Source organism: Lagopus muta, chromosome 4 (genome assembly GCF_023343835.1).
Source record: "Lagopus muta isolate bLagMut1 chromosome 4, bLagMut1 primary, whole genome shotgun sequence".
In the NCBI taxonomy this organism is placed as follows: domain Eukaryota; kingdom Metazoa; phylum Chordata; class Aves; order Galliformes; family Phasianidae; genus Lagopus; species Lagopus muta.
Window position 1 is genome coordinate 20,985,215 of NC_064436.1, and position 27,319 is coordinate 21,012,533.

General features: G+C 38.7%; 1 protein-coding gene across 8 annotated transcripts in view; it reads right to left on the reverse strand.

The window, feature by feature from the left end:
• The window catches only part of TENM3 (teneurin transmembrane protein 3), a 1,260,835-nt gene that overhangs the window by 170,657 nt on the left and 1,062,859 nt on the right, over window positions 1-27,319 (reverse strand). The window contains exon 1 of one of the 8 annotated variants that reach the window (XM_048943310.1): window positions 18,783-18,921. The exons of 5 other annotated variants lie outside the window; for them this stretch is intronic. In XM_048943310.1, the coding sequence (XP_048799267.1) occupies window positions 18,783-18,825 (43 nt within the window). In that variant the 5' untranslated portion in view covers window positions 18,826-18,921. Of the gene's footprint in view, window positions 1-17,975; window positions 18,019-18,782; window positions 18,922-27,319 lie in introns of those variants that run through there. 2 more of the 8 variants (XM_048943308.1, XM_048943311.1) reach the window with 2 other exon arrangements.

A 27,319-nucleotide genomic window follows, 5' to 3' on the forward strand; every position in this document is an offset into this window, starting at 1 on the left:
TTCTGCATAAGTCCTCAAAGCCAAGACCGTGTTAACACATATGGTGGTAACTTGGTACTGTCTCCGTTCTTACTTTATTGGACCCACCTACGGAACTTCAAGCCATCTCACTATCACAGTTGTTAAACAACTTCCTTGAGTACGTTCATCCTGAAGCACAGTGCTTACCTCATGCATGAGACTGACAGATCCAACTACTAAGTTCAACTTTTTGTACTCTTGCTATATGAATATAATAGCTAAATGAATATAATAGGTTTAATACTGAAACAGAGTTGCCTCTGTTATCTCCACTGGGCTCTAGATGCAACAAACACTACCAATAGTATTTAAAAGCAGATTTAGCTTTACATGGTGTAAGAATAAAGTAGTTTGGCAGTCTTAAGTATTTTACTGCCTGCAGGTGGGGAGTTGTAACAGATAATGAAGCAGCTTTATTACATAATTTCTGGAAAAAAAGAAAAAAGATATTAACTTTCATGGATACCATTCATGACTAAGAACCTAAATTTAAAGTAAGGGAAAAAGAGGGCTTTTCTATCATCTAATCACTGGTATTTTATTGTACTCTATAGCATAGTTGTACTGGAAAAGTGCAGTACCTCTCACTGCTATATTAAAGTTTAATATAATAATAGAGCTGGCACGGATAACTTGAATCAACGTCTCTCCCTCTCCTTTGTACAGTGCTAAAATCCTGATGAATAAAACAATTTTTTTCATCCACATTCAGCACAGCCTGAGACATAACATCTTAGGAGCTCACTGAAACACATTAGGTCCTAACCAACTGGTTTCCCAGGAAAGAAACATGTGAGAACCTAGCTAAGAAGTGTTTGCTTAATTCTTTCAGGCCATTTACTTCCTCTCAGACTTGCAGGGAACAGCGCAATATATACTATTAACAATTTTAAAACACTTTTGGTTCTGGAAGGAAACCAAGCTCTTACCATTAATCAAGTAACTCCTGCATGAAACCCTGGGCTTATGGGGGAAATAACAAGGATGAGGGAGTGACATTTTACAGTGCTCAACTTGGGAATTTGGAAGAAGAAAGCAGACATTTATTTGAGTTCAAGATAAAGAGCTACCAGTTTTTCTTGCTGCACCTTGATTTGTTATGTTGTTTGCCTTAGTGACCTGCATTATTTATTGAGAGTGTAATTAAAGCTTTCCTTATCACATGTCCAAACTGATTTAGATAACCACTGTATCTCATTCAGATAATTACTTTTTCCCAAGTAAAAACTAACAATATGTTTTGTTCTTTTGTTTTTTAAATTTAATTTGGAACACATCTCCTTTCCTGGTTTTAGACTCCTCTGAGTACAGAACAGCCTTTCAGATGTGTATTATCTGAAGCAAACCAGCATACCTATGGAACTTATGCATAAAGATGTTTTCAATATGCTTCCCTTCACTTCCTCAATTACACTCATTAACTTTCATATACAACATAGCCTTGACTACACCAACCATAATCACACAAGATACCCTATTGCCTGAAGATGTGTCATGTCCGAGACCTCTTAATTATTTTGCAAATTCCCTCATTTATCCAGATTTATTAATTGCCTCAACGCTTTGTGGCTAATTGACACTGCACTGGTGAGCATCCATCCGGAAAGAGCGATCCTCAGGTGCTCTGGACTACAGTTTCTCAGTTCAGAAAACAAGGTGCCAGGTACAAGGCAGAAAAATGGGGTTACAAACAAATTTTCCACTAGCATACTCAGTGGGGACAGCGAATGGAAAAATTAGGTGGTTATGCCTATAACGCTTGCAGCAAATCATGCAACTTTGGTGATTTTTCTAAATCAACCTTATAGCAGCAGGCAGGTCGTTCCTGTCACGAAGTTGCACGGTCTACAGAGAACAGGGAGCCAGTGACAGCACGAGCCAATTCTTCACAAGAACCCTAGGCCAACCAGCTGGGACGCGTATTTCTGTACAATTTCATCCAGCACTGTCAGATCTCTGCAAAACCTTAGTGTGAGCCCCTGTTCAATTCTAAGTGTAAAGATGGATAGCTATCTATGCTGCCATTTATAGAATAAGCTACAAGTTAAGAAAAAAAACCAAAAAACTTAGCACTAGAAGAAGAGGGATCATAGACATCGTGCAAATTCCTCTCTGATTTTTTGTATATGGAATGAAAGGAATTTCAAACTACTTGGTAATAACTCTTAAATCTTAGTAAACATGTTTAAAAATCACAAGAATCATTATGCATGGCAAAATCCAGTTTTGTTAATTAACAGTCTTTTTCCCTCCTTAAAGGCACACAATGATGCAAACAACATTTTATTCTAAAGAAAAGCAGAAATCATTTTTTTTCCCCTCTTCTCCAACTTCTTTTGGTGTACATTCAGCAAGAATTTCAGTTCTTCTGTTTTGTCTCTTGCCCATATTCAAATAAAGCAGATTTTTTGTTCCTATTTTGTGACTTCAATGTAAGACAGTAAGTTATTTTCTACTACTAAAAAGTACACTTAAAAGTACTTAGATCTCTATTAGATTTATTTAAGAGGATAAACACACCTTCATATGTTGGTATTTTCATAATGGAAAATATACGATTTTTAATTAATTTTTCAGGAAGTACATAAAGATTTATCATATACATATATACATATATACATGTACTTCCTGAAGTATATATATATATATGATATATATGTGAGGATGCTAATTATTTTTGTAAAGAAATAAGTCCCAAAAGAAGGTAAAACCCAAAGAAAACTGGCTGTAAGAAGAATATAAACCAAGAAAGTTACCTAATTTGTTAAAAAAAAAAAAAAAAAAAAAAAAAAAAAAAAGTACAATTCTGTTCTGGGTCTACATTCACAAAGTGACTGAAGCATATGGAACAGCATAAAATCAGCACTGGTACGCGCAAAGACGATACAAATGTTGGAAGTAGAGGCGATGCTGCGTATGGAAAAGTATACGAAGGCACAGAAGTCTGAGGCTGACAATTGCTGCTGGATATCATCACTATAGGGATGAGAGCCTGGAAGCAACAGTGGCTTCTTCAGAGTGTGGGGGCCAGAGAACATGCTGGAAGGGCACTGCCTCCAGCTCCAGAGTCTCCAGGATGCCCCCACACACCTGCAATCCACACCTTATAGATGTATATGTTAGGTCACTCATACCCTAAGCTTTAAAAATAAAGCAAAGCCATTAAAATCTTTTATACTTATTTGTATTATGAAAAGCAAATAAAACAATTACTAAGCTTTCATCTTTTATCAGTCACTGCATGTTAAAGCAGCACTTTGCTTCAACAGCAGTGGGTATGTACTTGTATTTACACCCTGCATACTCACTAGATTTATTTAAGAGAAAATGGCATCAGACACTTTTGGAACATAGGATTCAAGAGAAAAGTAGGATGTAAGAGAAGCAATAGTAATGATCTCCTACTGCTGCAGGGTGGGTGGGCTGGGAGAAATGACCCAGAATGTCTCTGCAGAGCCCAGAAGTACACGCATTTATGAAAACTCCCAAATAGAGTAGAACTCTTGAAACAGACACTTCACTGGTGATATAATAGTAACAGGGAAAAAAGCTTACTTGTGATCTTTAAATTATAAATCTATACATGCTGCATAGTTTTTCTATTGGCATTACTATGTACTTGTAAAAAAAAAAAAAAAAAAAACCTTCTGAAAAGAAAAAAACAGAACATCTAGCATTATCAACTCACACCACATAAAAAGTGTTGCAGGTTACACATTTGACAAAAGTAGTTTCACTATAAAAAATTTGAAGGGCTATTATTTTAATCTCAATCAGCATGCATAAATCCTTCACCTAACTCTTACGTAGGACTCCTGATGGATGCTTAAGGCAATCTAAGAGCCGACAGCTCTGTTTAGGCTGTTTAGCCACGGCAGAACAATGCATTTTTCGTTTCACAATCTTGGCAGCCCTTGTCACTGAGACTGAATAAAAAATTCTTCCACTGGCATCTCAAAGCCAGAGGGGAAGAGGCTTATTTTGAAGTTAGTGGTAAAGAGTACTTACCGACTTCAACGTCAGTAAGAAAATGCTATTAAATTACAAATTGCAAGGTGGGTGCCTTTTCTGATTAAATTAATGGGATTTTTGCTGGTGATTCCATAGAAATGAAGTTTTCATGTTATGTTAAATGCCGTTATGTCACATAAACCACAAAACAATCACATACTGTGCAGAACGTGTGTTATATACTTAACACCTCACTAATGCTAAATATATATATTAATTCTGCACTTTGCTTCTGACAACAGTAGATGAAGAGATGCATTTTTTAAACAGTTAATGCAATTTTTCAAACTAGAATAAGACGGTCAGTGGTTTGTGAAGGTCAGAAATAACATCTTCTGGCTAAATTAATTAGAAATCAAAACACTTTCAAACAGGCAGTAGGATACTTACAGCCCTTCTGAATCAAGCTGAGATGAGTCTCTGCAATCTGTTGTACGACTTCCTAGTGTGCTGAAAGCTGTAACACTCTTAAACAGGGCACCTATACCATCCCTAACAAGTTTACTGATAGCATCCCAAAGATCCAATTTCCACTGTATTAGATGCAAATTGACAAAATAAAAACCTCCTGGTACACACAACGCTAAGCAGACAGATTTTGTATTTTTTTATCTCTTTATATAACACAGTAAGTCAGAAATAAGCAAGTTTTAATTGTAAACCTGTTTATTTACTTTTTAATTCTGGACTCCCTGTACATTATCCAACCTGTATGACTTGGCATTGGCATTTATCTCTCTGCTGGATACTGCAGCCTTCTGTAGTCAACCTGCAGTGACAGTTATCTCTTAATTAAAACTCTACATGCAAAAAGATCTACTGAAAATTGTTATGGCGTAACACACAAAGAATGATTATTTATAACCAACACAGTTCTTATCTACTTATACTAGAGTCAACAATTGTTGTTATTGTGATAATCTACCCAAGGGAATATATGCATAGACAGTCTTTTCAATACATGAACATATAGACATAAGTCTATAAACAAACTTCTATCTTCAGCAAAAATCATTCTAGTGATTTTTTTAATTTTATTTTTAATAATTGCTTTAAAATGCCTGAAAACTATGCATGCAGCCTACTGTGGGTTTTCCATTTAAATGGTTTTGGTTTAGTTTTACACAGCAGATAATGAAACTGTAAACCCTGAATTGAAAAGTGCACTTCCCAAGTTCCAATTCTCCCTGAATGCTAACAAACTGTCGCTGCATCTCAGATGCAAATCTTAAATAAAAATGATGCTCAATTTTCCCAGACATCCTTGAGAAGTTATGTCTAAAGAATTGTGTTGTTATTAACTCACAAAATCGCAACTGTTTCTGGAGATTGTGAAAGCTGAAACTTTACAAGATTATAATATGAGAACACTGATTTAAGAACAGAAGTAATTCATTAGAAAGCAAGAGAAATTCTAGTCCGATTTTTTTCCCCCTTCTTGGAAATATATTATGATAATTATGAACCCGTAATATAAAGCTTGTGATTGTTTTCTGAAAAAGATTTCACAAGAAAAATGTTTATGCATTACAACTGGCATTCGTTTCGGAAATGAAGACTTTGCCTTTTGAGTCTTTTTGTTGTTTTTGGAAATTTAACAGCTGCTGTTTAGCAGATTGCTAAATGAAAGAAATGCCCTCTTCTTGCAGAGGTCAGACTGCATGATCACAGCAGTTCTTTCGGTCCAGAGCTAAGGATATGTTGATCTTTCCTTTAAATGGAAGTTCAACCTATAAAGAAACTGCAGATTCTGATCCTTAGCTGACAGATTATTCTAACCTAACTATATCACTTTCCACCTTCTCAGATTTGTTTTTTTTTAGTTGTATTACCTTACAAATAGGCAGCCAGGTGCAGACTGAAGGTCCAAACAGCGAGGCAAAAAGGTTCACGAGCCAAACTCAAAATCCAATCATCTCTCACTTTCAGTATTTAATTTAGGAGCTATTCTATTCAATTCAACTGTACTTGCCTCAACATTAACTAAAAGAACGTACACACCAAGTTGGAAAGGGAAAAGAAAGCTATTTCCAGGAGAATGGTTTTCTGAGTCAAATGAGAAGTTCCAGTTTAAGTGATAGGTCTTAGTATTTTTAGAAGAATACTCCTCCTCCCTCCTTTGCAGTGGATTTTTGGACAAAAGCAAGCTGATCAAATGAACACCAGATTGTAAAATGCTTCCATTAACTCCTACCTATCTTCATTTACAACGTACAAGTTCTCTCACAGAAATGCCACCTTCTATTTTGCTCATCTTGTGTCCTAGCAGATTGTGCATCCCAGCCTCACACATCACAGCCAGGACAGAGATACTAGCTCAGCAGACTTGTTTACACACAGCCACTGGCCACCATCTCATGAGCACTGGCAGCCAGTCTGTGGTGGATGAGCACAGCAGCTGTAGAAGCTATAGGGAAACCGGGCGCCAGGTCCCACTTGCAGTGCTTTGCAGAGTCCAGCCCTTTCAAAATGCCCTTAGGCATTTTTGTAGGCCATATAAGTAAGAATCAGGAAAACACCCAACTTTTTTTTTTTCTTTCCAGAAATGCAACTAAGCATCAATAACAGGGCTGCTGATATATGCTGTAAGTCACACAACAAGGCTGAACACTCTCGCAGTCTCTGTACGTCCTACATTCACCCAACAACAAAGCTGAAGCTTGCTGTTTCCACTCCACCCTGACCTTTGTAAAAGACTAATTTTTTTTGGATGCTGATATCCTTTCAGAAGGCAATTCATAAAGAGTAATCACCGAAAAAAGTAACCTTTGTGAAGAAATGCTGCTTTATTCTTCCTATCCGTGACATTTTATTATTAGAGTTGAGATGGATTGAGCCATGTCACATCTGGTTTATCACTCTTCCACAGCATGACCCTGCGTTAGCCTATGTACCTTTTATTTTCAACGTTCCTTTGGGCTAAAATAGGGGGAGGGGGGAAAATCGCCTTTCTGAAACAGGGCAGGAAATGCATCTTGAGGAGCACAAGGGCACTTCAGGATATCTTTAGAAGGGAGCTGGTGACAGTTGCTAAAGAGAAAATAAATACCCTGAGAATGACTCATATATCATTCAGTTTATAGAGTCAGGTAATTTTCCATCCTCATTCCCTTCACCCTGCTAAGAATTAATCTAAGGAGGAACAGAACTAAATACCTATGAACTACATTGAGTTTTCTTAATTTTACTGAGCCCTACTGTCTAAACAATAGACAGGGTGCCAGTTTTGCCCGCTTTTACTACCAGCGTGGCAGCTACTTCACAGTTCATTTTAAGGGAGCTGCATCTTTGAAGCAAAGTGTCTGGAAGAATTCTTAATGGCATTGGATTGACTGTCATACAGACTATAGCAAATAACTTGTTTTCTCAGAGATGTGGTAAAGAAATTTTGACAGAACCTAACCAAGAGCTGCCAAAGCCCAAGTCCTACTCCATGTGAAAGAAAACATCATGCTGTACGATTACACCCTCTGTTTTCCCAGGAAAATAAACTAGTAAAAATTCCCATTAGAATAAAATGGAAGAACTGTGGGATGCTTATAAAAGCATCAAGTAAGCAATGAGAAAGGGGACAGCATTCCTGCTTATGAAACTTCAGACCAGTGAAGGAGCCCTGAACTGCACAGCGTCCGCAGGCCTGAAGATACCAGCTTAGCAGTTATATTCAGCATGCGAGCTCTTTGCTGCTCTATTTTCAGGAGCTCTCCCTTTCCTGCTGCACTATTGAGTTTTGTTCTGTGTCGAGGCTTTTTTGTCCTGCTATATTAAATCCAACTCCTTCACAAAGGAACTTTTGGGAAGGGAAGGAATTAGAGAATTACCAGAAAATTATCGACTGTTGTCTCACACAGCACCACTCTCACAAGCAACAGGACATTTACTGGACATTGATGTCTCATTACATCTAGCATGTAATTTATTTCTCTGCTGGAACAGAACTTATCAGCTTTGCCCATGTGGAGAAAATGTTTCTACCTCCGAAACAAATAGAACACCACAGGCAGGAAGCTGGAAAGCTTAAATGAAAATCCGCCACATGGTCACCAGAGCTCACATGCTACTGAATCCATGGTAAGACAGCAGTGTCAGAACAGGCCGGAGGTGGTATTTTAGGGACAGATTTTCAAAAAAGCCCAGTCTCATTGCGGGATGATTTAAGAAAACAGAACAATAAAAACTGCTGGGTACTGAGTAATCGGAACAAGTTGGACTCTTTCTTTAGGTGCCTCCGTAGATCTTGCATTTGGAACAAGAAAGAAAGAAACGCTGCTTCAACAAAGCCTCTTATTTTGGAGCCAAATATAAAACCAAAAATACTTAAACCGGTAAGAAAACATAACCAGCATTCATAAAAAACAATGAAGTTACATACTTCTCATTACTCTCTCCCAGTACAAGAACTCATTATGAACTATTTTGACAACTTAGCTAAGATCCCCATTTGATAGCTTTTAATTAGTTTTGTAACATTTTCTCTGTATTTAAACTTGGCAGAACAGCACTGTGCTCTAGCTATATGTAAAATTCATACCCATAAATTTCAAATACATTTAGTTATCCTTTGAACTGCAGGGGAACAGGCTTAACATTTTTCTTTTCCAAAGCACTTACAAAACCTTCCCATTAGTTTTGGTAAGTCGAAAAACATAGAACGGAGTTAAAAGTAAACTCTGGCTTCAGACTAAACATGGAAGTTTCCATCCAAAAGTGCAATTCATAAAGTTATGAGCTAACAAACAAAAGGAAGTTCAACAGTTTCATGAATTGTTAACTGTAAAATCCAGAAATAATAATGTAAGCTTTATTTTGTTGCCAATTTGACCACTTCAGAATAGTAAAACAAAGTAAGATAGACCACTCCAGTTACTTCTAAGAGGTTTTATCTAAATGAAAATAGAAAAGACCTGAAAGACTAGGCCAAAATACATACAAAAAAGATTCTGAAATAGGGAAAACAACTGTTTAAGCCTGACAGGAACCAAGGGTAATGAAAGCTCTTTACCATGCTCTTTCAGAGTCCTTGGGCCTTTGTCCAAACACCAACTGGGCCATTCAAATCTGTTGACAGACAGAGGTTAGCCATCTGCTTGAAAAGAGATGAAAGACAACTCTCATCTGACTGCTTAGCAAAGCTGAAACAACTGCACTTAATCTCAATGGTAGGAATCACCAGCTGAAGCTGTATGAGTCTTTGAGTTCCTGAAAAATTATTGAAGTTGAAGCATTCTTCTTTCAAGATGCACCTCTCAATACCCGTAAAATCTGCCAGCTAAAAACCAATTACTACATAGAAAGCATTTAAAGGCATTGGTCTGGAAGCACTGCTTCGTAAAACTCAAATTCCTCATGTATCTTATTGCATAGGCTTTCCAAGATTATCCACTCCTTTGCATCCACTTCCATCTATCTCTACTTCCAAAACATCTACCACAACTGCTTACTGGCAAGAAAAAAGGCATGAACAAATTCCTTATTTGATTTCTTTTTTTTCCCCATTTGAAAAGAGCACTTTTTAGCAGGTTCTTGGCCAAGATTACATTTGTATGCACACAATTCTTCTTTTCACACAATGCTTCGTTTCTACAAAGAAGTATTGCAACCAATTACAAGAGCGGTCCCTGAAAAAGCCAACTAATGCCTTGACTTTGTCCACATTCATGCAAGCACAAAGTAAATAATTTTATATGATGCTTGATAATGCAACACTACATAAGAAAAAGACTATGCGGGAACACTTGGAAGCTAAACATATTCATTCTAAAAGGATCAGATTATGTGAAATGCAATTTGTAAATGAAGAGAAAGAGAAATAGAGAATTTAAACCAGTTCTACCCACATCTCACTTCCTTTGTACTTTGGCATGTTTATACTTAAGTAACAAATAATACACAAACAATACAGTTTTTCTGTTGTAGTTGGTCTTACTATTTAGGTTGCTCCAAAAGTAATGACTCCTATTTACTTCAATGACAACTATAATAGATATAAATACCACAATAACACCATTTGATAGAGCAAATTCTCAGCTACAAAACACTTTTTCAACACTGTCACCACCATTAGCTATGCATTTTCTCCAGCAATGAAAAGAGCCTGCATGCCACACTCACAAAACTCTCCACCAGTAGTTGGTGGCCCACTGTTTCACAGCTGCTATCATGGAGTAATTGCTAGAAAAATGTTACCCACACAGCCATCTTTCATCAGCCTGAGCAGATGGAAGTTGGAAAGTGAAATCCAGACTAAAGGATGAGCAAGATAGGACAATCCAGCCAAAGCTGACAATGTCTTCCATGGTCTTCAAACTGGAGCCTGGAATTATTGTAATACAAGAGAAAAGTCATCTTCTCTGGCCTCACTCTGGAAGTTCAAGCCTTCAGCTTAGTGTTGCTATGTAGCTGTTTAGGAAATTCAAAAGAATCACCCCTTTCCTATCCCAAAAGATAGTCCACATCACTTTCCTGCTGAGGGTTGCACCCTGAATTTCGTCTTTGATGCAGAATTCACATGTCACCACTCCACTGCCATTTTGACTCTGGCTTGTAGTGGTGACTTTGCATCGTCACTAGTAATGATCCAGGAAACAGTCACCTTCAGTCGTGTTGTTTCAATAGGTCCTGACAGACTTGCATATGGTGATCTTCCTGTTTCTGTGTGAGCATTTCATTCATTTGGTGAAAACTGTGACATTCCAGTGTTGCTACCATTATTTCCAATGCACTGAAGTCGACAATTCAGCTCCATACAAAATTCTGCAGATGAGCTGATCAAGACTTTCATCATTTCATGGTGTGAAAGTTGTGTATGGTCATTTGGAACATGGCTTGCTTTTCAAGGCACTGCTGAAACACTACCCACCACCTCACTGTGTTCACATGTACAGTTTGGTCTCCGTAAATCAAGCGATGAGGAATGTCAGTGGGTACCATGTTTTTCTGCATAGAGGAATCCAGTGACATGCTTCTGCTTCATGTGCATTTCAAGTTCAGATATCACTCTGTCAGAGTGTCCCTCTGCTGCCATCTGTCACACAGCAACAACACTAAACAGAATACTAGTGGGAAGGTTCAACCTCTACTACCACACCACCAAAATCCGCCTCTGATGCAACCAGTCAGCATCATAAAATATGAGGAATTACTTTTGGAGCTGCCCTTGCACATTCTACTTGACTTAAATCTCCTATACTATAAATGCCACAGGATCTACCTGAAGAGATGCAGACAATGTAATAATCTGCTCAGTTACCTGAGATGTTTCCTCTTTTTTATGGTTCTTTTTCCTTATGCATCTTTGAGGTATTCTAGTGCACCAAATAATCACTCATTATGTGTTTTCTGAAGCAGTTAGAGACTATAAAGTCTGTTCTTGGTCAGACTTTTTTACATCTACAAGAAGAAAACAAATCACAGGATACTTTAGAGTCAGACCCCATCAAACAGAGGAGGACGTTAATCAGCACAGTTTAATATAAATTCTCTGTCATACTGCTATTAAGATTATGCATGCCATGGTAAGCAGTTAGAGATACTAAGAACTATACTCAAATTTCTTCTGAATAAAGATAATATATCAGCCTATAATATTTATCAGCTCATGCAAACTCTTAGAAATCCAAGTTTCACTGCAAGTGTCTTTCTGGATCTGTTTATTTCAGAAGATGCACTATGAACAATGTTATAATAAGTTCTACGATGTTTTAGCCATAAATGACTCATGCATCACTCCATTTGAAAGAATAAAATCCTAGCATGCAAGTACAATATGTTACTGCAGCTGTTCCATGAGAATAACAACATACCCATTTGGAAGGCAAATACATTTACGGAAAAGCCTGGCTAGCAGAAAAAGCAGAAAACAATTTATTATAAACAATAATATACAACACAACTGCTTTATTTGACATTTTTATGGTTACAGTCTGTTTTCATAGAATCTATTGGATTAAAATGCATCCAGCTCTTTCCCTCCCACTCCCGGCTCAAATTATCCTTCATTGATGTTATCAATGAAAAACCCACTAGTTTTCTATTAACTGGGCTTTGGAAGAGGGGTTCCCAAGCTAGTCAAACGTAAAGTCGCTGGACAGAGTGCACCAAATTATTTATTTGCTTCAGGCATATCTTATCCTCTTACCACGATCCCAGTTTAAGTACAGAAACTTAAGTTTCCTTTTCGCTTTGGTTAGTAAAATATCATATTTTTATCTTACAAACTTGCAAAGGTTACAGACTGAATGTTGCAAAGCTGGCAGGCAACATACCTTGGTGAATTCCATGACATGTTTAAAGAGAAGGCAGTGCTATCACCGTCACAGCACCTACGACCTACAGACAAGGCTTCCTGATGCCTCTATCGTTCCTATTAAAGTTAAGGCAACCTTTCCTTCTGTACTTTTTCCCCCTTCTCTCTCCTTGCCCTTTTATTCCTATGCACCCTTCTCATTAGTAGACAACTTTATTTGCCTTCATACTGCAATTAAAAGTTTCACAAGTTTCTTCTGTTATAAATTAATGTAGTGTAAAAAAGAAGTGAACTTGCACAGAAATCAAAGACAAAAACAGGTAGAAGTGTTTAAAGTATTCTAAGTTAAATAATTATGCCATTTAACATAAACAACTGGCATATCAAAACAGACTTTTTATAGTGTTCAGTTGAATAACCTATGCTGAATAATTTGTGGTACTGATATACTGATAATGCCATTGTTTCTTCCCATGAAAGAAACGCTTAAAAGCAGTGCTCCAGCTGGATACTGATGAACACTTTTAGATGGAATAACCCCCAACCATTCCCAAAAAACAGCTGCATACTCATCAACACAAGATCCCAACTACCTTTACTCCCAGATGTAAATACAGCATTGCATCTCACCTGGTTAATGGGACATTTTGTCCATGAGAGACACAAACAGGATGAGGATGCAATCAATCACAGAAAACAAACAAATAAGTAAAACAAAACAAAAAAAAATAAAAAAAATCGCCATCACTACTTAGCTCAATTCAGGCCAACGAGTTACATCTGGATCTCCCCCATTCCAGGAGAGTGCCTAGATGAGTTCTCAGCTAGCAAGAGAGCAACATGTTCTCCTTCTCTTTTTTCACAAAAATCTTTTAAAAACTGTGTTTAGTTCCTCATCAAGACGAATGCCAAGCCTGCTAAATTATTCCATGACACTGAATTCTTGTTCTTCTGCCAGCCCTGGTTATGTGTGAACATTTTAGGTTCCCTCAAGCATTTATTTTACTACAGAGTCCTGAAATACTTAAGTCTATTAAGACCTAAAATAAACATGCGAAAGTGAGGAATCTGCTAGCTGTTCTTCCAGTCTACATCATAAGGATGTATAGATCATAAGGATCTGCCTACCCCAGAGAAGTTTGGAAATTATTCTCAACAGTGCCACTGAAGTTGTGGTACATTGGACAACAAAAGTCATCAAAACATTCAAGCTACAGCTGGGGGTTCAATTCCATTGGTGCCCATCAGAAGGAGGCCCGGGAGGCTAGTTTGAAGTGCCCTGACAGGGTCGGGCTGTGCAGACCACTTGGACAAGTGTGCATCCTGAGCCTAGTGCATAATACTTTTCGGAAACAGTGTATTTACTAAACAATCATAATGGCTGCTTTGCATGTGCACTGCCCTGGGCCCATGCCCAGCTAAGTCCCTGTCTACTCTCTTGCTGCCAAAAAACGAAGGACCAAAAAATAACTAACATAGCTTAGCCTCACTTACCCTCCTGGCTGAAAGCTCTTCTGAAGCAGAAATGGCACTCACCACAAGCTACACTGGCCTATTCTAAATAAACTTCCAAAATCTTGTTAAACAGTTCCTATCCTAGAATGTTCAGGTGACTGTTGCATAGATGATGACAAGTAGTCCTCAGGAGACCAAAGCTCAAAGTTGATATAGTGGACCAGATTTAACGTGGCCTATGTGCCACGTTATATAGTATGCCTATATAAGCCTTGCAGTTGATCATGTCTGAAAAGACAATCTAGGACTAAAGGCCTCCAAATCCTTGCCATTCAGATCTGCTTTTTTTTTTTTTTTTTTCCTTCATATGAAATCTGACAACTGCCTCTTGACAACACTGAAGATTAGAGCACAGGTACCTTGCCTTTGCCCCATTTCTGACCCTCCCAAGACAGCAGATAGGTAGAACATCACAGACAAAATTCCAGAAGAATTCTCTAAAAACTGAGAATATGCTTGGGAAAGATGTGGCAAGGCCTTCAATTCTGTCAACTGTATTATTTACCACTAAATAACAGGGCTGGAGTAGAACGTGGCCATTTGTTTACACTCTTTCCTTGCATTACCTAAGAATTATGAGGGTACTTGAGCTTCCTGGTCTGTCTACAGTAATTGAAAAAACAAAGACAAGGAATTAAATCACTATTGAAAACCCTATATAAGCAGAGTTAGTTAATACAGGTATACTTACACTTAATCTTTCCTGCCACTTAGTTCAAATTTAAAAATCACACTGTGTTAGTTCATTCCATTTATTGCTTGTAATTCATTTAGTCTCCTGTTTTGTCACCTCACCCACCCTCATCTTCACAAACTGAAAACTCATCACCACAGAAATATTTTCTTCCTAAAATCTGCAGAGTTTCAAAGCCTATCAGGGAAAGTATTACTATTTCAATTACAACAACTGTCTTTCCTCATGCCTCTAGTATGAGAATGAGGATGTACCAGGTGTGACGAATCACACCTTTTGCTCCCAAACACACATAGTGGAAGAAGAGAATCAGTCACTTCTACTGTGGACTGACAGGACACGAAACACAGAGCAGCATAAAGTCAGAGAATCAGAGCTCCAGCTTTTATGTCACATGGGACCCTATGAAAGGCCACAAAACCCATGCTGTAAGATAAAAACACAAGAACAGACTTCCTTTGCTCTCCCTCCACCCTGAGTGGGAAGGTGCTTTTTTCAGCCAAACTTCGCAGTCAAATTGTAGTTACATTTCCACAGACACCTGAGAAGCGTTTTGCCTTGCCTCATTTGTTTTGCCTTCAAGCAGCAAGTGGATGTGCTGTAAAGTATTTCACCCACAACATTCTCCTGCCTTGTGGGATGGGAACCCCACTTCAGGGAGTTAAAAGAGCTAAAAAAAAAAAACAAAACAAAACACAACAGCTGAACTGACAAGCCAGAAAACCAGCCCCAGACAATTTGAAATTTAAGCTAGTCTAAAATCCAGTTCTGAACTCTCAAATCTGAATATGTAATACAAAGATATTCAAAGATATGGTTGTGACCCCAGATTTTTCCCTCACTTACTCTAACATGACTCTTAACCTCACTCAGCTTTGAATGACAGAGGCACAAGAAGGAATGCAAAAGGAATGTCCCCTATTATTTCAACACCACAAAAGCTCCACACAGCAACCAAGCATGGCACAAGTGTATGTTTATTATCCACCAGCCAAAATGTGACTAAGTCAAATAAGATTGATGATTACTGATAGAGACCATAAGTGTCTATTAAAAATGAAACTGTTCAAATAAAAACACTGCTTCTATTTGATTCTTTCTAGACTACTGCAGTTTCAAAAGTTATCTCAGCTTTATACAAGTGAAATAACAACCCTCTGTATACACTCAGGATTTTAAATGTCTCTTTCTTTGTAAACAGTATCTTCCTCTTTCTTTGTTAGTTTCTATTAGTCTTCCACACCCCAACAAGGGAAATGAGATATGGAAACAAATTAAAACAGAAGATATTACTAAAAATTTCAAATAATAGCACAATCAGCAATTTTAAATCTTGAAAAACTGCACTCACCTAATTTTAAATTTGTGACACTGGTAGATGCAAGAATCTCTGCTGTGCTAGGCATTACAAAAATGCATAACAAACCCCGTAGTTCTTTCTCTGTGCAAGGTAACAAATGGCAAATACCATGGAGCATTTCACACCAGAGTCACAACTCAAGGGCAGAAGAGTAGAATTACTGCTGATGCCACACCACCTCACTACACAGTGCTTTGCTAACCAAGGTCTCAAAGGCAGTTAATGTGTTGCCAACTTCTAATACAGGTTCTACAAAAGACAGACTGAAATCTGAAAGCTCGGTCTATCCTGCACTGAAGCCACCAAGTTTGCAGATGATGCAAAGGCAGGGCAGTAAGGATGAGGGCAAGTAGTGAAGAACTGCATAAAGACATCAGGAGATTGAGCAACTAGATGATGAAATGGTAAATTAAATCCAGTGTGGATAAGTGTAGAGTGATTCACATGGGAAAATATAACCTTAACTTCACATGTACAGTGATGGGTTCTGAGCCGAATGTTACAGCTCAGCAGTGAGACCTTTGGGTTACAATAAATTGCTCCATCAAGATGTCAGCTCAGCACTCAGCTGCCACAAGCAGCAGCGCAAATGCTGGGTATTGCGAAGAACTGAACAGGAAGCAAAATGAAGCCCATGATTATGCCCACTTGGTAATTCCATTCAACTGATAAACAGCCCTGCTTCCAGCACAGAAAAAGTTAAGAGATGCACTTAATCACTAAGTATTTTCCATTGAAGTTCGGAGCAAAACAGAAATAAGCTTAGTAAGGAAGAGTGACCTACAATTATAGGGACAAAGACACATGTTCTAATGCACCCACAGCACCTGAGTTTCCTAATAGTTGTGTCTGAAGTCACATCTAGAATTCAAAGCAACCGTGCTTTTTAGATACTTGCTGATAAACCATTCAAAAAGAGATTGACAAATTACATAACTATAGAGGCTCTATTAAAAAGCATCACTGTATGACATAAGGCTAAGCTACTGCTAAAACTGCAAGCTTTACCAGTTTTTGAATTAGCTGGGAAAAGACAAGCTTGAAGATGTGCCTTTGCTGTAGGACTATGAAGTCAGCTAAAAATCACTTTGCCGTGCCATTTTGAAAGCAACTAAAGATTTTAAGCCTCGAGGGTGAGCACAAGTGTCTGCAAAAGGATAAGTAGGAACAAATGAATCTGAAGATCTTAAATGCCTTTGCCTGCCTCATCGCTCTCTTTCTTCATTTTCTTTCCTATGAAGTAGTCTGTCCAAAGGACCACTGGAATGAGACTGGGGCAGCAGACAAATGTTTTTACTTGCTGAGGTGCACATAAAGCAAATGTAACACCAGCATACATAAACCAATCTACACAGTTGCTTTACCTGTCATTTAATAGCATAATGACAGAGTAAAAGATATGTTGGATGGCAAGTGAAAATAGCAATGAATAATTATTCTTTAATTTTAGATTAATAAATGTATCGCACACAGACATAACTATTTTTTCAACAAGAAATAAAGCTGCTCAGGGTATTTTATTACTTCAGACTACTCACAGCGGTTCTTAAATGTTGCTCCAGGAGAGCAACAGGAATGAGCAATACTCTAAAACAGACTAAAACGATTTAGTTTTTCCACCTTGTTTTAGCCTTGCATTTCGTTAAAATTCTACCTGTATCTTATGACTTATTTCAATGCAGTTTTCACAAAAAAAATCCCTATTGAAAAAGTATTATTTTGATGTAGCCATAATTCTTCAGCACTTGTCTTGACTGAGACAAACTTCTTCCATTTGTCCCATCCAAGCACGTTTTTACAATAGATTATAAGGGACACTCAGCAGGAAGTGCTATGGGAAAATAAGTAGTCATGACTTACAAAAAAAAACCTTCCACAGGGAATAAATGAAGGAATTTTAATTAAAGCAGAATGAAGAAAACAGAGTACATGTTAGCTGGTAGGTAAGATGCGAAATTTTCAGTTACTGCAAGTAAGTGGGAATCAATCAGAGTTGCTCACTGAATTCTTTGAGTGCTGAGAAAACAATGCACAGAATGGGTGAACCCTGACAGGCAGCAGATTCAAAGCAAGGCAGACACGACAACTAATTTAAGCTCTGTCTTTTCTAGTGGGAGAAGACAACTTACGTTTCAGCATGACAACAGTTTCTCACGTTAATCAGAGGGAAAAAAAAAAAACAGTGAATAATAAAATCACAGAGCCACCCTCTCTTTATTCTACTGCTTACTAAAAATTAACTCATCATTTGTCTACTGAAGTGAGAGGAGAAACATTAATTAACCCAGGAATTCTGGGACGGCTAGAGAAATTGTTCCTTGACCCTGCGCTGCGTGCAAAGGGCAGGACCATTACAGGCACTGCCTCCTCCCCTTGCAGATGGGGCAGGAGGGCAGCCAGCCCCGTCCAAAGGCCTGACATGCAGCGAAGCTTCAATTCTGCTGCACCATTAGGAAACGCTGAATAAATGAAGTTTTCCAGAAAGCCATTCCAACTTAATTCCTCATTACGGATCTAATTACAAGCCATCTTTCTAATGTACACCTGACGACATCGCGCAAAGCGCTTAGCTTTAAAGGTCAGCAGAAGTAAAGGAACAATTTTGCTATTTATAGTAAAGAGTGAACTTTTCTTATTTGGCTGTTTAAGCAGCCAACCCTTGAGTTTAATGTAATTAGGGAGGGGATATTCAATTTACAGTATCCACAAGTAATGATGATTACACTGGTTGAAAAAAGCTGCCGGTAAGCATAAGAAACCTTCGTAATTACATCCAGTTTTCAAAACGACCGGCACACCATGAACTTGAGGCATTCCAGCAAATGAAGGCCATTGCACATAAAAGCAAAAAAGCTTTGGAAGTTTAGAAGCTGTGCTGCTCAACATAACAAGCCGTGAGGCTGCAGGGAGATGACAATCAGCCTCACAGAACTCACCCCAGTAGCCCAGGTTATCCTCTTCCCCCTCAGAACTGGCCATGTGTGCCCAGCATGGCGTGATCTCCTCGGGCAGCCCGCACCGATCCCAGCTCGTTGAGGAGGACAACACCGGCCTCGGGGATGTGGAACTGTCTCCTCCTTGCCTCTCCCCACCCCGCGTGTGGCAGATTAGCTAGGTCAGCAATCCACCAGGACCAAGGTGAAAAATAAACAAACAGCCACGTTCACAGCAGTTGCGGCGATTGCTCTCTGGAAAATTATTCAGGCGTTATGAGGGAGGCAGCATTAAACGCTGCTGCCACTTGCAGCTTCACGGCTCTGTGCGTGCTGGCAGCAGAGTGAGGCACGCACTTGAGGAAGATCATCAGAGAGCTTGCCTGTCTGAGCATCTTCCATTAAGTTTTTGTCTTAGAAGGAGATAAGCAGGAGCCTCTCTGCCTGATAGGCAAAAGGCTTGTCATAATTCATTAGCAGGGCAGCCTCGCTCTGTTTTCTTTCAATGAAATCAGGCAACCGGGCTACAAAGGAAACGCTGAGCAAACACCAGCTTCTCCGGAGCCAGTGCAATAAACTCGCTGCTACTTGGCTTTGCCTGGTGCCTGAGATGGGGTGACCCGTGCTGTTCGACATAACCTGTCAGGATCTGAGGAGCCGGCAGAGACTCACAAAGAAAGCAGCAGTTCCTCAGCAGGACACAACTCATTGCCTGCAAATGAGAACTTCCCATCTCGGCTGTGGAGATACTGCACTCACCTACTTTTGCTATGCTTAAGACGAAGCTGATAATTTACTCTGCTAAACTACTTATATCCAAGGGGGGGAAAAAAAAAAAAAAAAAAGCAGAGGAGATGAGGTAAAAAAAACACCAACTACAACATCAGATTATTGCAGAAATTAACAGAGATACCACAACTCTTCAATCATATCCTAAATTCATCTCAAACCTCATTTCCTTCTAAGTAGGAATAATGTAAACTGCAATTGCAGTTATCTGTTAGGAAAGGAAACAAGCTCAGACAAAGTGTCAAGATAAAGTCATTAGGATGGCATTAAAGTAGGCAAGAGCAGAGCATGCCATTATATTTTTTTTTCTACTATGCACCCACTCATATGGAGCTAAAACACACCCGTTCTATTTAATTGTGTTTTACATATTTGTTCATGATGAACAGATCCAGTAAGAGGGAGTGAAGAAGAAATGTACTCTGACAGCATTTGGTCCCACTCACACTGCATGTATGCAACACTGTTTCAGATGACAAAATAATCCTGAACTAGACAGTAAAATGTAAAGCATTTACAGTCCAGTGTTTAAACAGACTTCAACAGAAAAACTGGTTTTACAAACCTTCAACTTAATTATTACAGAGCTACTAAATTTGCATTCATTTTCTCAAAGTTTCTCAATCATCACATAACAGAAACAGTCCAAAAATATAAATTAATGTGGTATGTTTAGAAAAAGCAAAGGCACTGAAAATGACTAATTATTGATTTCAGAACATCTGTGTCAAAATATTCTTCTAAAATAAAGCAGGTTCAGGTAATTTGCAAACAGCAAAGCAGTACTGCTTCCTTAAGTTCCTTTGTGCTTCACTTAGGCATAATAATTTACTTTGAATGTAATATCTGTCTTTAAAACTCTGGTCTATAACCATTATTAGCAACAGCACTATTAGCATGTCTAGAGATTGCTGCATGCCAGCAGAACACAAGTGATTGAACAGAAATCAATAAAGGTGTTTAATGACTTCACAAGAAAAATAAGTGACCCTCACACCCTTAATGGATTAACGTCACTTGTGTGCAACACATTGCATAATGCTGACACAGAGCCACTCAAAGCAGTGTCACTTTTCATATGAGTGCCTTAAAACCTTATCAAAGGGAAATTGTGTTTTAATGCTATTTCAGATGTCATTTTTGAGAGGATTTTTACAATCCCATTTCATAAAGCAGAAAGCATGATCTGAATTGTTACAAGTAGCTTTTGTCATTGGCACATGTACTAGGTCACCCTCTGAAGCTAGCTGGTAAAATGAAATCCTGAACACAGAAGGATAACGTTTGGAAACACTACTCAATATATTTCCTGTTAAGCATTTACCTCCAAATATCTATACATCTGAATCTTTAGTATCACCAGCCTTCCCAGGTTTGGGATGCTATTCCTCATAGCCAATGCTACAGCATGAGATCCCCACCCAGCCTCAGATGAGAAGGGCCAGGGGAATAGCCCAAATTAAACAATGCTGTGCAAAGAAATAAATGAGTGCTGCTCAGCCTATTGTCACCTTTAAGAATGTGGGTATCTTCATCTTCAATACGCTGCTTTTTACTCCATTGTATTGCTGCTCTCCAATAAGGAATTGTGGGTCACAGCAAACTGCTCCACACCCTCATTCCTTTATTTTTACTTCAGCAGGCTAAATGTGGAAATATACAGCATCCACGAGTCATCTCTTGGAGGACACAAAGTCTCTTTTTTGGGAAACCAGCAAGTCAAGTTGAAGATGTCATTATGCTCTGCCTAAGCAGGCTGCCATCACCAGGCTGCACACATAGCTCCCACTGAGCGAGCCCGAACATTACTGAGGGCTGTGGACATCCAAGTTCCTTCTTCTACCTGCCATATTATCTACCATAATTTCAGGCTGAACATAAAATAAAACGAAAGAGCTACAAAATCTTCTTCCTTCAGATAAGTCTGTCCCAGGTTTCACACAGTTTCCACCTGAAGAAGCAGGAAGACTCACGCTCAGATTAAAGAAGGAAGCAAACGCAAAAGCTTTTTCTGACTGACTTGAGCATTTCCTTATTCCTCCCCAAAGGACATGAAAACTCCTCCAGCAAATGTAGCATCATAATTGGCTATAATTGACTCCATCCTTCAATTTTTAAGGCAATCTATAAAATATGGATTGTTTTGTCAACTGGGAGACAATTTTGTGACACCACACTGTTTATCTCGTTACAGCGATCTTCCCTGCACTCAGTATCATTTGTTACCCCTCAGTCTACCTCATTTGTACTGCAGCCCTGGGCCTCTCCTTGTTTAACACACTGCACACTCGTTAATGTAACACCAAATGTTTTGAGTGCTACCAACAGGAATTACTTGCTGAAAATCACAGCAATGGGGGATAACGCTACCAGCAACACAGTGGCAGGTGAAGTATCACACTGGTGTTTGGGCAGGTATGCTCTGCCCCAACACGGTCTGCTAGATACTATGCTGTCATCAGCCCATCTCACAACCTACCATGCATAAAAAAAAAAGAAAGCATGGGGACCAAAAAAACCCCCCAAGGTTTAACCAGTTTGATGCTGTTTTCTATCACACCTGCTGTATTAGTGAATTTGCAACATTTTAATGCAAGCTGGTAATGCTCTGACTGTACAGCCCGCTGGTACATACCCTATAGCTGTCACACCACTGTAGTTTTGCAGTAGGCTCTTGGGTCACAAAGACATAATTTCTCAATGGGAACAACTGCATACAGCATCTTTCATTAGCTGGATGCAGATAGATACCTCACAACACAGCCAGAATGATGGAATTATCTTTTTTCCTCTTGCTTCAAACAATTTTTTTTTTTTTTTTTTTTTTTTTAAATTCATCTCTGTTCTAATGCTTCATTTGAAAATCAGGAAGCAAAAGGAAACTAAAAGCTAAAAATCCCAATGCCAGCAGTCACAAAACTGCAGCAAATGATTGATAGAAACATTGATGTAATTCTGTCCATAGCAACAGTTTAATTATGAACATCTTGGCAATGAGCCTGCTCTATGTGTTGATTTTCCCCAGCAGAGAATGCCATACAATCCATCTTTGTATTGCGCACTACATGACTACATGGAGAGGCCAATCAAAGGGAACAAGGAACAGAGAAGTTGCAGTAAATTATGGGGGGGGAATACAGAAGTACATTTACCATGAATAATTTCACTCCTGAGGACAAGCAAGCCTGAGAAAAAGGAGCGGAAGAAAAAAATACCAGGAGGGCACAACAAAATACTACTATAGTCCTTAACTACAGTGATTACAGCATACAACATGAATACTCCTCAGTGATGAATGGCATGAATTTCTGGTACCCGTCTAAGAGTTCCCCATGTCCAGTTCTTTCCTGCCTACTGTGCTGCCAGCAATGTGCCAGAGGAGATCCTGCCACCCCAGGTGAGCAGGACCCCAAGGGGACACAGGGCTCAGCAGTCACATCCACATTACACCCTGCAAAGGCAGAACACACCAGCAGGAGTGGAGCTGCTGTTATAACCCAAGAGTGATATGATTTGTATGATAAGCATTTTCCTTCAATTGGATCAGCGTGGTGCTGTGGGCACAAGCACCCTCACATTCTAGATCTACTATCTAGAGCAGAATTTGGGAAAAATCTCTCCGAAATACCAAAGCAGCAGTTTAACATTTTACTAGCCGCTCTTTAACAAAATGTTCCAGTATCTTTTAAGAGTGCGAACAAAGGTTTTGTTAAATCTGGTTAGGCTATTAGATGTGGTAAGAAAACCATCAATCATTTCTGCAGCCCAGCGTCCACATTCACAGCTTAACTCAATAAAGACTGGTTTCATTTTCTATTAAAGTATGAATATTTTATATATATAACCACATAAATCAATGAGAATACTCACATATGTATATATACATATTGTGCTGTGTACCTGACTCTTTGAAAAGTGCACAAAATAGTGCAGAAATTTGAAATAACAGCACCATAAACATGATCTTCCCACAGTTCACAAAAATTATGATATGCATACCCAAAATAAGCAATTAATTCTGAACTTCTGGGAGTTACACTCATGTTATTCACAAGCATTGCTCTTTTCTACATTTCCTCTTTGCAGATGCATGACTATTTCCACCTCCAAGATGAAGCAGCTGCATCACAACATGAAAAATATTTTTTCTTGTAGCATCAAACTTACAGGAATCCACCGTGCATTATCTGTTTGAGAAATTGCTCTTAAACACAAAGTGTCAGAGTCTAGCAGAATCTGCTTTATATTCTCTAGTTCTTCCTCATTAAAATCTACTTAAAACACTGGAAAGCACTGAAGAAAGGGATTTGTTTTGGTAGATACAAGCTAATGCCTAATTCACTACGTTACAAAAATCTATTAAGACACAGAACTGAAATTGAATTAGTTATTTAAGCTCCAAAAAGCTACAGATACTCATCAGCCTGTTTCCAGATATGGTCATTTTCAGCTCTGAACCCCCATTTCGTATCCTAGCTCATGCTACTCCAGATGCACACGCAGGCTTTCTGCCCAACAATGTATTATCAAGTGTTTGCATTTGATAAAAAGTCATGTCGTGTATCATTGCTTTTTTTTTCCAGTGCCAAACATCCCAGTTTGCCAACAACAACAAACTTGTTTGATCATCTCTTTAATGTAGAGATTCTCTCCAAACAAACACATCTTTCATAATACCCATATGACTGCCCTGGTCAAACAATTACCTGAATACAATACCCAGCTGATTACACTGAAATTCAGCTCACTTATTTACCCTTCAACATCTAGAGATACAACAAAAGACAAACCCACAGGAACTCCCAGTAAAGACACTTTGTTGAAACATTAATCAAAGTCAGAGTAATACGAACAGTTATACCACTCCTCAGTAAGTTCACCTTGATATTTACACAAAAAGGCCATTTGCAAAATCTTCAGAATGAAAGGAAAATGACACATCACTGTGTCCTGACAGGCTTGGTGAGTGAGGGAAAATGGGAGCTTATTCCAGGGCACACCGAAATATGTAGCACAAAGTGCTTCTGATGCAGTTCTTGTAGACCACGAAAAGAGAACTTGTGTAAAGAAACACTGCTGTATTTAAAAACGCTTCACGACAACCACAATACAGAGGACACACAAGTTCCACAGCAGACACAATTCTGAAATCCCGGTCCAATTGCAAATTCAACAAACATATAATTTTAATGAAGTGAGAACTGAATTAACGATTACAGAACACCTGAAAGATCTTAATGACTGCTAAAGCTGACATTAAAGTTTGTGGCCACTTAATCTTTTATTACTTTGGTGCATTACTTCAGATCAAAGCGCACAAATCTGGCTGGAAGCATTTTTTTTTCCCCAGGATTTCTACCATAAATCTTTCTCCCCAGTTAAAAATCTAAGGACAAACAAGATGACCCCATATCGCATCTTAAAAGAACCTCAGCTGGAAGATCAGTTGCCATCAAAGTGCCTTTACATATTGGAAAAGGTAGCAAAAACCTTCCAATCCAGAACAGAGGTCTTGCGGCAAACCTCCTGCTAGACACAGCCAGGCAGTTGATGCAATGAAAGTACGTAGAGAACATTCAGCATTACGTGGCCCTGAGACAGCTCCTGACAAGCTCCACTACAGTCAGACACAGACCTGTCTGCTTGCAACGCTGACTGTATGTGCTGCCAGTTGCTCAAAGAGGGGCAGTTAAGTGAAAAAGCACAATTCAGCATGGAGACTGCCATGAAACACAATGACAGATGCTCTGGGCAGCTTTTTGTCTACAGCCCTTTAGGAAAGCAAGTCTCTGGAAGCAGCTGACGGGATAGATTTATATTTCTAGATGATTGTTTCAGAAATAAACATTTCTATATGGCAAAACTGCAGCTCAATTTAAAAACCTAAAATACTAACAACATGTGCACTTATCATAGAAAACTTTTTAAAAGTGCGTATTTGAGCAGAGCACAACCGACTTCTCATGGAAAAAAGCAGTCATTGAGGACCACTGCTGTAAAGAAAGCCTTTCACAGTCATTTACACGTGCTTAAATTAAATATTTAAATGGAAGGGAATACTGTCTAGATGCTGAACAGGCCAGGGTGGTCTGAACTCACTCTGGTCATTTCCACAGCACAGAATTTGCCAAGGTGCCAAGCAGTAGTTGGGATCTTGGGATCAGCTGAACTGTGCCCTGCACAGCCTATGCAGCTGCACCACTATCAGCACAGGCATCAGGGAACTCACAGGGCTGCTGGCCTTTGGGACTGGGCAGCAACATGGGTACCTCTACCCAAATTCTGGGTGGGTTAATGGAGCACACGTTTGGATGTATTCAGAGTAGCTATATTTGGATAAGAGGAACATGCATGTTCTGGGGCTAAGATTTAAAAATGAAGCATTCAAATTAATGATCCTACAATAGTCAAATTGATTTAAAAGAATCATTTAAAACAAAAATAGAAATATTTCACTTACTGCCATTATTACATTAAATACGCAAATTAAGTTCTTTCAAGGACTAACAATATGATGGACTCTGAGCATCTTTAGATATTAGCCCCTAAATGAGTGGCCATCATAGAAATCTGTGTGAACTGAAACTGTGTTCCAGCCAACTAGTGAACATGAAAGGACCAGATATCTCCACGCTGAAACAAGTGCTCAGACCAAGGTTCACATGCCAATTACAGAAGCCTGCTAAACCTACGCCTGATAAGATAATAAGCTTTTCTTTTTCCCCTTCACAATCTGATACGGATAAGGTAAGTCATTCCTGTTCTCTAAAAAAGCATTCCATCTCTGTGCACTGCAATTCAAGAACAAATGTGAAACACAAACCTCCTGCTTGATGAATACATGTGTGTGATGTGTCAGGCAGCAAAGACAGATTTTAAATTGCAAACTGTTATATTGGTACTGCACTTGGGAAAATCCCACAAGCTCTGCCTCTGCACATTCCTCCGCTACTTGAATATACAGTCAGATGCAGAACAACGCTGAAGGCAACAGGGATTTCTTTCAGTATTTTTAACATAGCAGTATATTACTTAGGCAGCATGTTAGTTGCTATTTCTGCATTTTAGTTATGCTTCTGAACTTAGTATATTTAACAAGATTAACCATTGATTCTCCTGGCTCTGTTATTTAGCAGAAAAAAAGTGTTTTGTTTTGCTTTAAAACACTTATCTGTTTCAGAAAGCAAAGGAAGCACAGGCCTTGTAGCAAGACTGATTTACCAGCAAAAGGCAAAGATGGAGACAAACAATTTCTTTTCCTTGACCATACTGCACAGCCCATCATGCTTCTGCTCATTTGTCTCCCTTTGTCTGGCAGGTCAGGGCACCACACTGCTTTTGAAGCCATCTTTGACAACGTAGTCCAAAAAACACTTACTGTTTGAGACATTTACAGTCCATTAAACAGAAGCCAACACTGAGGTCTTCAAAGATTTAATAAATTACCTTAAAAAAGACAATTTGAAAAATAAGCAAATCTTTCCAAACTAAAAATCAGAAAAAAAAGAAGAGCAGTCACAAGAAAATTGTTTTGCTGTTCTGCAGGTAGACTTCAGAAAGTATTTTCTGTATAATCATCCTATATTTCAGCCAGTAATTCAGCTTTTAATTAAAATTTCTTAGCAGAATACTCAGTATAAAAACATTAGTTAAACAGAGTAGAAATACCCTGGTCTCAGAATCATAGGTTTGATTTCTGCATTCATCCATAAGCCTGTTTTCACCTTAGCTTACAAACTCCAAAATCTTGT